The 15,958-nt window shown below is 37.7% G+C and overlaps 1 protein-coding gene across 1 annotated transcript in view; it reads right to left on the minus strand.

The window, feature by feature from the left end:
• Positions 1-14,956, minus strand: part of klf5l (Kruppel like factor 5 like) — a 68,236-nt gene extending 53,280 nt beyond the window's left edge. The window contains exon 1 of the mRNA XM_063060729.1: positions 14,648-14,956. Coding sequence (XP_062916799.1) covers positions 14,648-14,815 — 168 coding nt within the window. The 5' untranslated portion in view covers positions 14,816-14,956. The remainder of the gene's footprint in view (positions 1-14,647) is intronic.
• Positions 14,957-15,958: the final 1,002 nt, after the last annotated feature.

A 15,958-nucleotide genomic window follows, 5' to 3' on the forward strand; every position in this document is an offset into this window, starting at 1 on the left:
GCTCTAGCTCCATTTCCTTGACCTTGTCAGTCAGGAACTGAAGTTGGGTGCACTTCCCGCAGATGTAGTCATCAGGGAGACTGTTAGGTACCCTGAAATCCCACATCTCACAGGAGGAGCATTCCACTGCCTGAAATACCAACCAGCTCACACTTGTTATGCTTCCAACTGGTCAAACTTAAAATTCTTTCCTGTGACCATGCTTTCCCAAGCCCATTGAGCCAAAGCCTGACCACCCTAACACTCCCACAATTGCAGCTCCCCTCAAATCCTGCTTCTTTTAATTAGCCCTTGGTAATTAATCCTAGTTGCTATTAACCTAAGGTTAATAGTATTTCCTGTTCCACAGACAGTTCCCGACAGACCCTGCATGCTTTTTAAAACTAGTGCATAAAGTCCACGATGAACTACTACAGCTTGGGGCATTGGAGTTCAATTTGGCACCCTCTGTTTGTACGTACTTCCTGTGAGTCCATGGGATCCCCCCCTGCCTCCGCCACAGTCCAAAGACGTACTGATTAGTAGGTTAATTGGTCATAGTCCTGTGATTAGGCTAGGGTTCAATAGGTGGGTTTCTGGGTGGCGCAGCTCGAAGGGCGGGAAGGGCCTGTACATGCTGTAACGCTCAGTAAATAGGCGTCATGATCAGTAAAACATCGTGGGTCAAACGGCCTATCAGAATAGTACTGTACTACGTTCCATGATTCAAGGATGTCCTCAGGGCCTGTTTAAAAAATTGAAACATCAACTTGCAGGAATCTGAGCCCCCCGCCCCCCACCTCCCCTCACCCCCAAGTTCTCAAAGTGGAGTAAAAGCATTCAGGATGCCATTAAGAGCCTCAAGTCCTGTTGTCAGAAGCAGATTAAAGTCTGTTATAAACGTCAGACAGCGTGGATCTCCACCGTAACTACCCAGCTGCCTGGGCTGTAAACTTCCTACTTTAAAGAAAGGTGAAAGGGAGGTAAAGGAAAAGAGATGGCTCATTTAAAATTATACTCATTAATCCACTTCCAGAATACTTGATCCAGTGTAACAGAGATGTTCATAATGTTCACCACTAGAAGCCCATGTCTTCTTCCTCCTACACAAACATTCTACGGTCTATATGGAAGCTGAGCTAGACAAATCTTAACCCTTGCTTCTTTCTTCTCTCTAGGGCTCTACATATTAGTGTGCAAAGCTGTCTTTTTTGAGGATTTAGGGTAGTATATTATCCTCAGTGGCTTACCACAAAGTTAATTTTTAATCTTTCATGTTGAAATTTATTTTTGAAGGATGGACATATGAATTTCTCTCATCCACCCTTGCTCTTTTTATTAGTCAGAGGTATGAGTCCAGTCAGTTCAATTACATCAGAATGGAATTATAAAGAAAGATTGACTTTATTTTTCATCAGTTCATTGAAACATTCAAACATACAGTGAAATGCATCATTTGCATTAATGACCTGCACTGTTTGAGGATGTGCTAGGAACATCCCACAAGTGTCACCGTGACTCGGGCACTGATGTAGCATGCCCACTAATCCCAACTCTTTGGGAGGACCCCGGAGCAAAGCCATGCAGACACATGAATATCGTACAGAGTTCTTACAGACTTTGGCAGAATTGAACCCAGATTGCCGACACCGTAAACCCGTACATTACTGTGTTGCCCATCTAGAAACTGTATCAGTGATCCTTGCGCTCCTTATATATTCAGAATAGACCTTTGAGTGAAGATACCTTATTCAGCTCATCCTTCCAGAAGTTTCTGACTTCTTACTGCCACATTTGCGATTAGCAATCTCTTAAAAAGGTGGACAGAATTTTCGTTGTCTAGAAATGCACCCCCGCATCCATTGTCAAGGCAAATCATGCTGTAATCTACGATTGACATAGTGTTATTATTATTACTATTATTTAAACGATGACAACAGCTCTCACACCCAGTCATGATTCTAAAGGATCAAAGGTTCATTTTATTGTCGAAGTGTGCATCTATAGTACAACTCTGATATTTGTCTACTCCAGATAGCCACTAAATACAGAAAGACCATGGGTGTTGATGAAAGAAAGAACATCAACTCTCTCCCTCAACCGGTATGAAAAAGAAAAGAAACAAAACCTACTGACCCCAAAATCACCCCTCTCCCCACAGCAAAAAAAAACAGTCGCAATAACAATCCCCGACCCCCTCACTCACAGGAAGAACAGCGACAGTAGCACCAAATCCCAAACATCCCCCACACACAACAATTAACAGGTCACCCACCCGCCAATCGTCCACAAGAAAGCCAGCACCAAAAAACTGAAGGAAACCAACATAAACTACAGTCCAGTAATCATACAAATCTGAGAATATGGGTAATGCCTTTCCATCTGCATACGAGGACAGCAGTCACACTAACTCAGTCCTTGCGTAAAGAGTGACAAGCAGCCGAGGTCCTAATGCTCAAACATAATATTGGAGTGGCACAGTGAGGCAGCTAGTAGGGTCTCTGCCTCAAAGTACCAGAGACCTGGGTTTAATCCTGACCTCGGCTCCAATCGGTATGGAGCTTGTGTAGTCACCCTGGGATCATGTGGGTTGTCGTGCCTGAAATTTGAATATTATTGTCACATCTATGGAGATACAGTGCAAAAGATTTTTTGCACATCATCCAAACAGTTCATTCTAAACAGAACTACAATGAGGCAATGAAAAGGAAACAGAATGCAGAATTTCCTTCCAGAAAGTTTTTCTTCCCTTTTCCAAAGGCATGCAGGTTGGTAGGTAATTGCCTGTTGGAAATTTCCCTTTGATGTGTAGGGGAGTGGAAGAATGTGTGGAGAGTAGGAGGGATAAAACTGGAATTAATGTTAGGTTAGTACGAGTGGGTGATTAATGGTTGGCACAGACTTGGTTGGCAAAACAGCCCTTTTCTGTGCTGTATCTCTATCTCTAATGCAACTCACAAAATGCTGCAGGAAATCAGCACGTCAGGCAATACCTATGAAGGAGAATAAACAGTCTATATTCTAGGCCGATACCCTTCACCAGGACTGGAAAGAAAGGGGGTAGAAGCTAGAATAAAAAGGAAGGGGAGGGGAAATAGTACAAACTAGTAGGTGTGGGGGAAGATGGATGGGTGGGGGAGTGAGGATGAAGTGATAAATGGATGAAGTAAACAGCTGAAGAAAGAGAAATCTGATAGGAAAGAAGAGTAGACTGTGGAAGAAAGGGAAGAAGGAGAGGAACCAGAAGAGGCCATGGACTGTCAGAATGGGAGAGAGAAATTGAATTGAAATAGGTGGCCACCAGGAAATACTTCCTTTTGTAGCTGACAGAGTGGAAGCGCTTGACAAAGTGGTTCTCCCTCTACATTGGGTTTCAGCAATATTGGAGAGGCTGCACTGGGAGCACTTGACATAGTAGATGACCCCAACAGATTCACCTGGAAAGTCTGTGTGGGCCCTGAATTGTGGTGAGGGAGAGGTGTAGGACTTATCCCACTTCCAGATCAATGGGGAGGGACAAAGCGACAAACCAGTTGCATAGAGAGTGAGGTCATAGGAAATGGAAAGATGTGCTTAATGGTACTGTTCCATTATAGATGGAAGAAGTTACAGAAAATGTTGTGCTGGGGATAATATGTAAGGACTCTTGGGGTAGTATGTAAGGACAAGGGCAACTCTATCCCTGTAGTGGGAGGACTGGGTGAAGGCAAATGTGGCGAAGTATACCCCTTTGACTACTGCTGGGGATATGAAGCCACACTCTGGTTGGAGAAGCAACACTTCATTTTCTATCTGGATAGAATCCAACCTGATGCTATGAACATTGATTTCTCTAACTTCTGGTAATTTCACCCCTCCCATTCTCTCTCTTTCCATTCCCCATTCTGGTTCTCCCCTTGCCACTTCTCTTTTCAGCTGTTCATCACCTCCCTCTGGTGCCTTTCCTCCTTCCTTTTCTTCCATGGTCCACTGTTCTCCTCTATCAGATTCCTTCTTTTTCAGCTCTTTACCTCTTCCACCCATCACCTCCTAGCTTCTCAGTTCATCTCACCACCCTCACCCACCCAACTTCACCCTCACCTGGTTTCACCTGTCACCTGCCAGCTTGTACTCGTCTCTCCCTCAGCTTCTCATTCTGGCTTATGCCTTCTTCCTTTCCGATCCCGATGAAGGGTCTCAGTCTGAAACATGGGCTGTTCATTTCCCTCCATAGGTGCTGCCTGACTTGGTGAGTTCCTTGTGTGTCTGTTGCAGAGTCTCTTGTTTTTACACATGTCAATGTCACCTCTCATCTTTTGCTACTAGCACACAAAGGAAGTTAAACTGGGCACAAAATATTGTCATCCTCTACCACATTGACCGGTTAAGTATATTTCACAATCACATTTCTTTTCCTGATTTCTGATGAGGACAGCATAGACAACATGCAGTTTGCAATGACTTGTCTGCAGATTTTAAGAATGGACTTATATATACTGTTTTTATTGAAGAAATTATTCAGTGCGCACATGTTGTTCTCACTGGGCAATAAAATTGCACAGCACATTAGAGGGAACATTGACATTTGCCATACTGTTAGGTGATCCATTTTCATCTACTATTTACAACTGATGAAGCAGGACTGATCAGAACTTTATTCTGAAGCTGTGGAACCACTCTCCTCTGCCAACTGAATACTGAATTTTAACTATTCTTGGCGCTGCATCAAGCATTTTCTCGACATCCCATTGAACCACATTTGGTCCTTTGGCTTGATCCTGAGTATTAAGTGAGATATTTCCTGGTCATGCACTACAATACAGTTCTGTTACTGTAGATGGCTCAGTGCCCCTTGTGTATACCTTATTTTAGATGCCCTGGAGCATCCAATAATGCCCATTGGTTGAGAAATCTGGTGCTTTGGTGCATTCAGTAGTGTTCTAATTGTTTCTTGCAATATTTTACCTAACATTTTGTGACTATGTTTCAACTACAGGTCAGATAAAGGAAAGTAAATCCCTTTTATTGATGTACATTAATGAACCAACCATATAGGTTCATGACCACCATATCTGAGATAAACTTCTTTCTTTAAATTCTAGATTGCTAGTTAATCAAGTACAAATTCTCCATCTGCTTTGGTGGGATTTGAACTCTTCTCTGTGCATTCTTAATTGGGGACTTTGGATTATGAGTAAAATACATTAACCAGTATTCTGCTGTTTATAATGGGGAGTATTTTAATAGAACACTAGTGACTTACTCTGTAATATGCCCTTTGGATGTTGTCAAGCATACAGAGCAAATTGATTTGAATTACTTGTTTCATTTGTAAACACTGGCACCAAAAAGTCTAGAAAATGACCGATAGCAATGATAAAATCGGAAAATATACAAATATGGAATAATCAAATGAATATTTTATGCTATCTAACAAGGTGGCTAGGGAAAAATCTGTCAATAACAAATTTGCCACTGCTCAAAGCACATAGAATACAATCATGAGAACCTCTGGATGACTACAGTTGTCTTCAGTTCACTCCAGTTTTCATTTTATTTATCCATTAAGTAGACACAGCTGTTCACAACATTTGTACCAGCAGCTCTACTTTCTTCGTCTAAGTTACTTCTTTTTGCTAACCTGGGGAATACTGCACAAAATGAGGAATGACTCCACCAAATCCCTAAAGAATGACTGTTAACTAAATGGAATTTACAATTTAGCCTTAAAACTTTTAACAGCATTACAATACTTCCATAATTACAAAACACAATATAATTGATCCAAGTGTATGTGCACAAAAAGAGTCACTTTGAGAAAAAAAGCTGACTTGAGAAGTTTGCTCAAGCTTGCAATGAAAACTGACATTCTTGTTCATTGGTATTGAAACAGTAAGAGATTGCTGTGGGAAAATAGTAATTGGGTATTAATAATCAGACAGGCATCTATTTCCTAAATCTACACCTGGTCAACCATCAAAAATTTGATGATTAGGTGCAAAGTTGGAGAAGAATCAATTAGAGATGCATTCAGAAGGAGAACAAATATACATGTCATTATACACATAAAATGCTGGAGGAACTCAGCAGGTCAGGCAGCATCCATGGAAAAGAGTAAACAGTTGATGTTTCGGGCCAGGACTCTTCATCAGGACTAGAAAGGAAGGGGGAAGAAGGCAGAATATGAAGGTGGGGGTGGGAGGGGAGGAAGTAGTACAAGGTGGCAGGTGACAGGTCAAACCGGGAGAGGGGGAGCAGGTGAGGTAAAGAGCTGGGACGTTGATTGGTGGAACAGATAAGGGCTGGAGAAGGGGGAGTCTGACAGGAGAGGTCAAAGACCATGGAAGAAAGGGAAAGGGAAGAAGTACCAGAGGGAGGTGATGGGCAGGTAAGAAGGTGTGAGAAGGAAACATAAATGGGGAACGGTGAAGTGGTTGGAGGATGAGGTGACTCTGCCATCAGGTTGGAGGCTACCCAGATGGTTATCTGCATTTCTAATTTGATTATATTCCTTCTTTGATTTAATAACCATTCTATCAACTGGTGCTTTTATCCTAATCTTTACATTCTATATAAATTTAATGGATGCACTAGACTGTATTACTAATAGCAATCCACATTTAAAAAAAAATGCAAGTTCACAAATAAAGAACCGGTAAGTTAAAAAGTTAATATTTCAAACTTCTGTTGCATTGTTTCTATTTTATCATTTTGTGTGGGTATCTGGAAGTTGTTAATAAGCAGGTCTATTATATTTTCCAAGAGCAAATATGACTTTCCAAAAGGAAAAGCAAATGGTCTCATCAATCCTAGGATATAGCGGAATACAGTTAACCAAGTTATACCTCAATGTCATCAGGCACCCACAACAAAACACGTTGCCTATGAAAGGAAGAATCACCACTTGGGTGAGTTACAAAGGTGAACAGGCATCGATAACAAAATAGCCAAGCCAAAAAAAAAAATCTTGGCTGGCCTGATTTTGCCAGCAAGGAAACATAAACATCTACCCTCAAGTCTGCAAGTTTTAAGACTTTCAGACAAATGAATAAGTCATGAACTTTTCAGCTGACTTCTGTTTACTGTGCTCCAGATGTGAGTCATATTTTTTATTTTATTGCATTTTATTTAGAGATGCAGTGCAGAAAAGGTCCTTCCAGCCCAGTAACCCACTGATTTAACCCCAGCCTAATCATAGGGCAGTTTACAATGAGCAACCAACCTACTAACCAGTATGACGTTGGACACCTGGAGGAAATCCACATGCACACAGGAAGGAACATAAAAACTTGCTTATAGAGGATGCCAGAATTGAACTCTGAACTATGACACCCTGAGCTCTAATAGTGTCGTGCTAACCGCTATGCCACCATGCTGCCCCAGAATTGTGGAGAAACAATTTATACTAAATGTCCCTGGCTCCATATATACAGTAGGTGAGTCTTCTGGTGGAATAGGAGCTTGCTGGAATCTCCCAGTGTCTGAGTTTGGAACTCTGATTCCAGAACCTTTGTGCTGTAGCCCTGAGCCAGTAAAAGAATGTCAATAATATGGTTGTGATAAAGAAAGAAAGGGGAGTGAAAGCACAGTTTCTTTTTAAAGTATTTGCACTTGGATTTTGCCAGCATGTTACCAAAATACATTGCTTGAGGACCTCAACACTTAGACCTAGGTTGATTAAGCCTACAAGTTAGAACATACAAATTCAGACCAGGCAGTGAGGGATCCAAGTGACAAGTGTGGGTAGCTGACTCCATCAGTAAAAGCAAGCCAATAGCTTTACAAGCTTGTGATCAGATTACAATATATTCAGCATTTTCAGCCTGAAGCCTCCAAGAGGACCACAACCTTGTGTTTTGGAGGTTTGCATGCCTCAGTGACCTGGATAGCTATGTTGACTGGAGTCAGGGCTTTGTGCTTTGGCTCTTTGTTGAGTCACCTGTGCCAAACAGGTCAAAGGGTAGAGAGCAGACCAAGAGTGGTGTATCGATCCTCCAAGTTCAGGTTCAGCTCAGGGCTATCAACCCTGACTGGTGAAACAAAATTATTACAGAAACAGCAATGACGGATCCTTCTATATCTTTGTGCAACGGTATGGACAGAAAGAGTTAGGGGACCTTCATTGCTGTCCTAAATGTCAGGGGCACAACGGGCAGTGGTTTCAACCTAAAAATTTTGCTATAATTTCTTTCCAAGCCCGGCTGCTTAATGACATTTCCTCTCTTCTGTGAATTTTCAATATTATTTTAGTAATGACTGTTAGAATTCAAGAAATTGCAAAGCAACAAGGAACTTAATCAAAGATAAATTTTCAGACAGTGTCAGAGATTAATGTAAAATGTATATTCCAGCTTTCATTTGTTAAAAGATTATTGTGTAATGATAATAGACTTCACATAATTAACATAGAAATTAAGAAACCTTGAGTTTCAGGTGAAGCATCTTCATGTAATTCAAACTAAATGTAATTACGATTTAATAAAAAAAAGGCCATTAAGTACAGGTGACCTTTTCAGTTAGTAAGTATTGAGACACACTCCCCTTCCATCAGTTACACCTGTAATCATTGGAACGTAGAAGCCAAATTGAAAATAGCTTCCTGCAACAGTCAACAATAAATCACTAAGTTTTATATCTTAAAGTTCCTCACTAAATTGCTTCAAAAGGAGAAAACTAGATACAGACTAAGTGGTGTAATGGGTATCCAGTGCCATAAGTTTGTTGGGCTGTTTTGTTCTAGTGCAGGTTGTTTACAGTTCACAAATGTTCTGTCAGACTTGAGCACTTACTGCCAATCTTTGCGTGCCAATGGTTTGCCACTTTATTTCAAATGTTTTCAGTACATTTTAATAAACATTAGACTATAAATTCAACAAGAAAGATAGTCTCAGAAAAAAATTTTAAAGCCTTCCTGACTTTTAGATTTTCATGTCCACTTGGAAAAATAGATTAGGATTTGAAAGGAAAATAATCAAGTTTAAAATGCACTTACAATGGTAGTAAGACACATACAGCCAAAGATAGAAGTGACTGCTGTCACCTTTCTAATTCAACCCAAATTCAAATCAAAATCAATTGAACCACTAATTACTTCCAGAAACGCTGCCTTATATTACTTACAAATTAAGTACTTACAATAAAAACAATGTAACTGGGTTGCTTCTGAAATGTCAAGTGAAAAATACTGCTCCAGAACTTAGGACCAAGATAAAGTGACGATATTTCCGGTCTATCTTGCTAAATAATCCCTATAAAGGCCTATCAATCTCTGGCACTAACTTCCCTTATACGGCTCTCAAACTTCAGTTCAAGGACATCCCTTCCCTGAATTATTTTGATACCATCAAGGTAGCAGACCAGACAATCATGTTAAAGATTTCAATCTGATAGGAAACCACAGGGATAATTTTAAAATAAATGTTTCATATATCAAACAATGCAGGAGATCCTGAAATACGTTGGAAGTAGAAATGATTTTAGGTTTTTTTATTTTAACAAATCCTATCAGTTTGAAACTTTCATTTAGGGAAGTTACAATAAACATACAATGAGAAAAATAGTTTGCTGAGCAGCAATAATAGCTTAATTTTCAATTAAAAGCTCAAATCTCATGCAAGTGTAAGGTTTGCAGTGGATTTTACAGTGCATCCAGTACATAAAAACAAGATCATGTTAGTTCATGATTTTTAGCCTCATTTTGCATTGAAAAGGAATGCAAATAGCACAGCCTATGAGAACAGTTAGAACATTGACTGCAATTCCTGGATTTCAGCATGGACCACTTTTTCATTTAAATCCCAAAGTTATGCTGTTTTCATAGAGTAAAGTTTATGACCTCTTATTTTGCAATCATTTCTGCCCCAAAATCTAAACTTGTGGTTGGTTGGTTCATTAGCCATAAATTTTCTATCCCACTGACAAATATCCAAGGTGATATTAAATAACATAGAATTCAAATTTTGAGCTGTGTATGAATATTTTAATCGTTCTAAATGTAAATATCAAAACTGAAGATATACAGTGGTGTTTTCAATACTGCAACATAAATCTCAATTTTGCTAGTTATCCAATCATAACTGGAAAAAAGGTCTGCAATTCACCTTAATAACTAAACATTCATGTGGAATAAACTTGCTTTTCCTTATCACAATTTATTGCCAATTAGAGATTGGTGTGTAGTTAGTGGATGAAGCTTTAGGATCAGCTCATCTCAGCCCAGCTATGGTAGCTCCTTGAATAAAACATTCATACTCATTGTTTATATTATTCAACAATGCAACAATGTACATTACCCATTTTACACAATCTAGCATTAGGAAAAGATAAGTTAAACTAAATAGTAAAAATAATTTAGTAGGGAAATATTTGACACTAATTAAATGATCATTACAGGAAAAATAGCCATTTTACAAAGGAAAACCAGTAAAGTTAAAAATAATATTTACTATTTTAACATATGGAATGGATCTGTCTGTGGAATAATCCAGAAGGATTCTCACTAAACCCTGACAGAGAAATACCATTATTAACAAGTCCTAACAATATTATCAGTTCTAACCAAGTTCACTGCCATTCAGTGCCGTTAAAAAAAACTGCGCTTGGCTCAATTACAGAGGAATTCTGTTAGAAATGGCTAGAATTTAGCACATTCAAAATAAGTTAAGTTGTGCTTCAGCCTTATAAATTTATGGTCTATCATAAAAATGAGTAAAGCGGCAAAGCAGTTACATGTGAACTCGGACAGCACATGACATCAAATGGTAAATTCAATGTAAATTAACTTTTCTTTTGAACAGAAACACCACTTGTTACCAACAAAGTCTATTTATAATCCCATGAAAGCAATGGAATTAGCTCAGAACAGAAATAGCTTAAGCATATATAGCAAAACATCTCTTTTTTTAAAAATCAAATCTAGCTAATGAAGCATGTTTTACTTTGAAGAATGATGCATCATGCTAATTATTCTCCTTTACAGAGTTATCAATCTATTTTCAATTATTTTAAATGATTTGAATGCTCAAATTTTTGGCAAAAATTTGTTGCTGTGAAGAGAAAATAATTAATAATCAAACAGAAAACATTAAATTAAGGAATATCAGGGTGGTTATGGAAAGACCAATCATTACAACTGATTATTAAATAACAAATGTGAAAACACTGATCTTTTTGAAAACACTATTTTATGCATTGTGAAAATTTGTTGGAAATTAATAAGTTAAAATAAATTGACACTAAATTTTTTATTTTCAATTTGCATCACCTTACCAGTTATTAGTAATTAGCTTAAAAGATTCATCAAGTACATTTTTTTTAACTACTTGCTAGTTATTAAAGAGAACAGAAAAGGTGCTTAATAGCAGTCTAGCAGTGAGACAACTAAAATATTGTTACCTATCTATGGAGCCAGGAATAATGATGGGGAGTGGCGAAGCATTATTACTCATTTTCAAAACCTACAAACAATTATTTAGTTCATTAAATAAAAGGAATCACATTATGACTAAAACTAATGACAGTCTATTTTTGCTTTGATCATTTAAAAGCATTCAGGACATGAAAGCATAAAATATTGCAGAAAGTGGAATTTTTTTTATTTTGCAGTTCTTTTAAGAAATTAAACTTCAATTAGAATAAAAGTTCTAATAATAAAATATAAAGTATAAAATTAATGGTCAAAATATTCACACTTATGTTAGTTAGAAATATATTTTGAGTTACATTATTTGTATTTTAAAACCTAAGAAACAATAAAGGCAAAAAAGAATGAAAATAGTCCTGTGTTTTGCTATCTTGATGCAGAAATTATTTGGCAGCAGGAGTGTACTTCCTACTAATAGAAATGCAAGCACTGGAAGATAGTGCTTTTTATTCTAAGTTTCCAGTGTCTACAAATGTAAACATTCAAATCAAAGGATTAATGAAAGAAGTTTTGAGAAGAACATTACATTTGGCATGGAATGATAATGTTTACATTGATAAATATACTCAAAAAGGATGCTACGAAACAAAATTAAGAAAAATGTCCTAACCTCATTGTCTAAGGACATTCTAATCAGTTTGCATATAAGGTAACTGCTGCATCATGTGCTGATAGTACAAAACGCCCAAATTACCCTCATTAAAATCAATAAGATAAATACTTATGGTATGTTCTATTTTAGGATTAATTTTACACCTCTATTTCAATAGAATATTCAGTCCAAGTATTATTTGCAATGCAGTTATGTAATGTAAAAACAAATAAAAGGCGATGTTCAGCAAAGAAATAAATTGATATTGATCCCTAAAATGTGTTTCTATACCTCAAAATTTCAAAACAAGTAAGCAAAACTTTTAGCTGGTGTCAATGCTTGTCTGGGTGCAATATTACTTGAATTTAATACATTTTGTATTTCATAGGTTTAAAACCTCATTTTTAAGAAATTATTAAATTAACTGAATCTTATTCCCACATTATTACTTTTCGTATTTTTATAATTACAACTGATTAACATTAGGCACCTGACCAGAAAAGAGCTAAATAACAAATCTTTAAAAGTTTCACTCCCATTTATTGTTCAATCTTTTACCTAAAATACTGCTTCATTTGTTTGAATATCTTCAAGGTGACTTCTTCATCATCATTAATTTACAGAGGTGTTTATATATAAAATGAATGTGTATATATGACACACTTAACAGGTGCACGTACACACAGGTATAAAAATATAAAAATGAAAAAAGTGGTATACACAAATATATACCATAAATTATTAGATATTCTTAATAATACAATTGAAAGAAACTTCCTTTTCAAAATAAGATTGTGTCAGGAAAATTATTTCAAAATGAACCACTTGTCAAGTAAAGGTACACAATTTAAAATACTTGCATTCACATTTGACTTTTAACCAAACATTAACAGAAATGCATTCTGAACAAATGCACAAATCTTCCTGAAAATTATTTTTATCCCCTGATACAATGAAGAAAAATAAGCACTTATTGTAATCCTTAGGAAATTATAGGAGGTAATAGAAATCTAAAATGTATTCTTCGTAAACAAAGATCACTAAAGATAGATTTTTTTTGGTGTTAGTCTTCTTGTTTAAAACCGATTTAAATTTGTGTTCTTCCATTAAGGACAAAGGATAAACTGGAAGATCAAAAAAAAAATTGTCCCTTTCTGGTCACTGCCAATGAATGTTCTTCAAATAATGCACCATAACAACAGGTTCTCAGACTCCACAGGAATTTGAGTAATGGAGTATTATATTTTAAACCCCAAGTTGGATAAAATATTCATTTATGTGCATGGAAATTTACAATTTTAAAATTTGGAAAAGCAAGTTACATTGCAGCAAGGTGCCGCTGATTAGAACATGCAAAAGCAATGTTAACTGGATACATAAGATTTTGATTGCTTGCGGATTTCTCGTCAGTACCGGCACAAATTTCAGGAGCTATATACAGGGAATGTAAAACGAGCAGACAGTAAATTATAGAACAAACCACTAGATCCAACTCAATACCCACATTAGTTAACAAGTTATGCGGTACATTAAAAGAAAAACATCCTGCTCAATAGTTGTAACTTCCTTCCCAACCTGTCCAAAATCTGAAAGAGTTGGCGAACAATTTTTTCAAATTTATTATTATTCTGAATAGCATAAGGGTGGAGGATAAGGATCGTTTTTTAAAAATTAAAATTAAAAAGGTTTTCGTAGTCTGAAACCTCCCAGATCTTATGCTAATTATGAGTTGACACAAACTTTTGAAGTCATTAATGCTTCCCACCTGAATGCCTGCAGCATAGAGATAAGAAGTCTAGACACCGAGACAAGAGACTTCAACTTTCTATAAGTGTACATTCCTCAAAACTTTTCTTTGTTTCGTTTTTCTTTTATTGACCAAATTTCAATTCATGTTCTACTATTTCGTAGTATTTTAGTAAGACTCCATACGAAGTTTCGAACGGAAATATATTAACAATTCGCGACTGATCGTCTTAAACAACGCTAATGGTGTGAAAATAACCTAATATGGATAACGCAGTACATAGAAAAATTTGTTTATTAATATCTGGCTGACCTACTTTCTATTACTTCCTCTTCTGACAGAACATAATCTAAGTATCAAATCTCACTCCACGTAAGAGCAAGAAAACTTAAAATAATTCCGATTGAATTAGCTCGAATACAAGTTACCACGAGGTTTGCAACAATAACACGGAACAGAGACAATTGAAGAACTTTATGAACGAAAAACGAAACCCAAGAATTGTAAACCACTTTGCACGACCCATTTGATGTTTTTTTTTGTAACCAACCTACGTTGGTTTTGCTTGGCAGCACACTTGGAGCCAGAACGCTGTCACTGTCTCAAACGTTCTGGCACCAGCCTACGGCAAAAAGGCCCCTTTCTGTCCTGGCCTGATTTTAAGAAGTTTGAAAGCCTCCCGAAGCTGGCCCAGTGAAAGTGCACTGGGAGAGAACGAGCCCCTCGTGATCTCATCCACCTCCCACCGGCACCCCCCGTGCTAAACATACTGTCCCGACAATTGATGAGAAGTACACTGACCCTTAATTTAAATAATAATCATAATATATGTGTTTTAGTTTGTGGCGTGGTCAGCCGTACTCCTCTGCACCTGGGGATATTTTTCAGTAGCAGTTAACAAGAAGTGAACAGATTGCTCTGAGCCTACCTGCGACAATTCGTTTTGCGTCTCCAGCATCCTAACTGGCGGTTTGATGTCTTCAAACACCGGCTGCTCCTCTGAGACGCCGTCGGCCATGGCCACAGGTTTCAGTTGAGCAAAAACAGTGCTTTCTTCAGTGTTGGGGACGCTGATAGCCAGCCCGCTACTCGACATCACTTTCTTTCAATGGTCTTCTGTACCTTTACTTTCTTTCTATATGTATGTATATAATGTATATTAAAAGTATGAATAAAGAGCAACTAAAATCAAGTGGAATCCAAATTTCCCCGCAGCAATCCCACTCCGCGCGCTACTCGCCTGGTTCCGATCTGATCTCATCTGTCACTCACCTGAACTATACCTGCGTACCAATCTTGTGATTGACAGCACACTGACCAATAGCGGTTCGGGTCGAACTGTCAATCAAACGGACCGTGGAGAAAGGCGGAATCGGCTCAGGTGGGCGGAGTAACGGTAAATTGCTTCCACTGCGCGTTGAGCAATTCCGGTCATTGCGAAATTTGAGGATTTTAGTTCTGGTTACGATATCTTTTTTTTTCTGCAATTTATAAGTCATACGTTCTCTTCTTTTCTGGACATGGTCAAACAATGAAAGCAGATCAGACTAAACATAAATATAACAGGCACATCATAAATACTGTACTTTGAAACCTCTAACAATTTGTCACTATAACCACCAAGGTTTGTTTGAAATGCAGTAACTGTTCAGAAATTATCTGACTGAAAGAACTAGTGTGGGATGGGCTCTTCAACTTGACTAGACAGTGCTCATGAAAAGGAGATTAAATTGAGTTCTGCTGGATATTAATAGCTTTTGTCATTTATTTATTGACAGCTTTAACAAACAAAAACACCCACCCATTAAAGGGTACTTAAGATTATAAGTGTACTGGAATTGTCTGAAGATTGTATCTTATGCACTTCATACAATAGTGATGTCCTTGATGAGATACACTTCATTAAGTACACTAGTTAGTAACTATAATGATATAAACTTTTTAAAAACATTAAGAACTATAGGAAAGATTGAGTAGGTTAGGACTTTATTCCTTGGAAGGTAGAGGATTGAGAGTGATTTGATAAGGGTATACAAAATTATGAGGGGTATAGATAGGGTAAATGCAAGCAGGCTTTTGCCACTGAGGGGTGGGTGGGAACACAACTAGAGGTAATGGGATAAGGTTGAAAGGTGAAAAGTTTAAGGGGAAAATAAGGTTATACTTTTTCACTCAGAGGGTGGTGGGAGTGTGGAATGAGCAGCCAGTGCGTGTGGTGCAGGCGAACTTGATTTCCATG

Source organism: Mobula hypostoma, chromosome 10, assembly GCF_963921235.1.
Source record: "Mobula hypostoma chromosome 10, sMobHyp1.1, whole genome shotgun sequence".
Classification (NCBI taxonomy): domain Eukaryota; kingdom Metazoa; phylum Chordata; class Chondrichthyes; order Myliobatiformes; family Myliobatidae; genus Mobula; species Mobula hypostoma.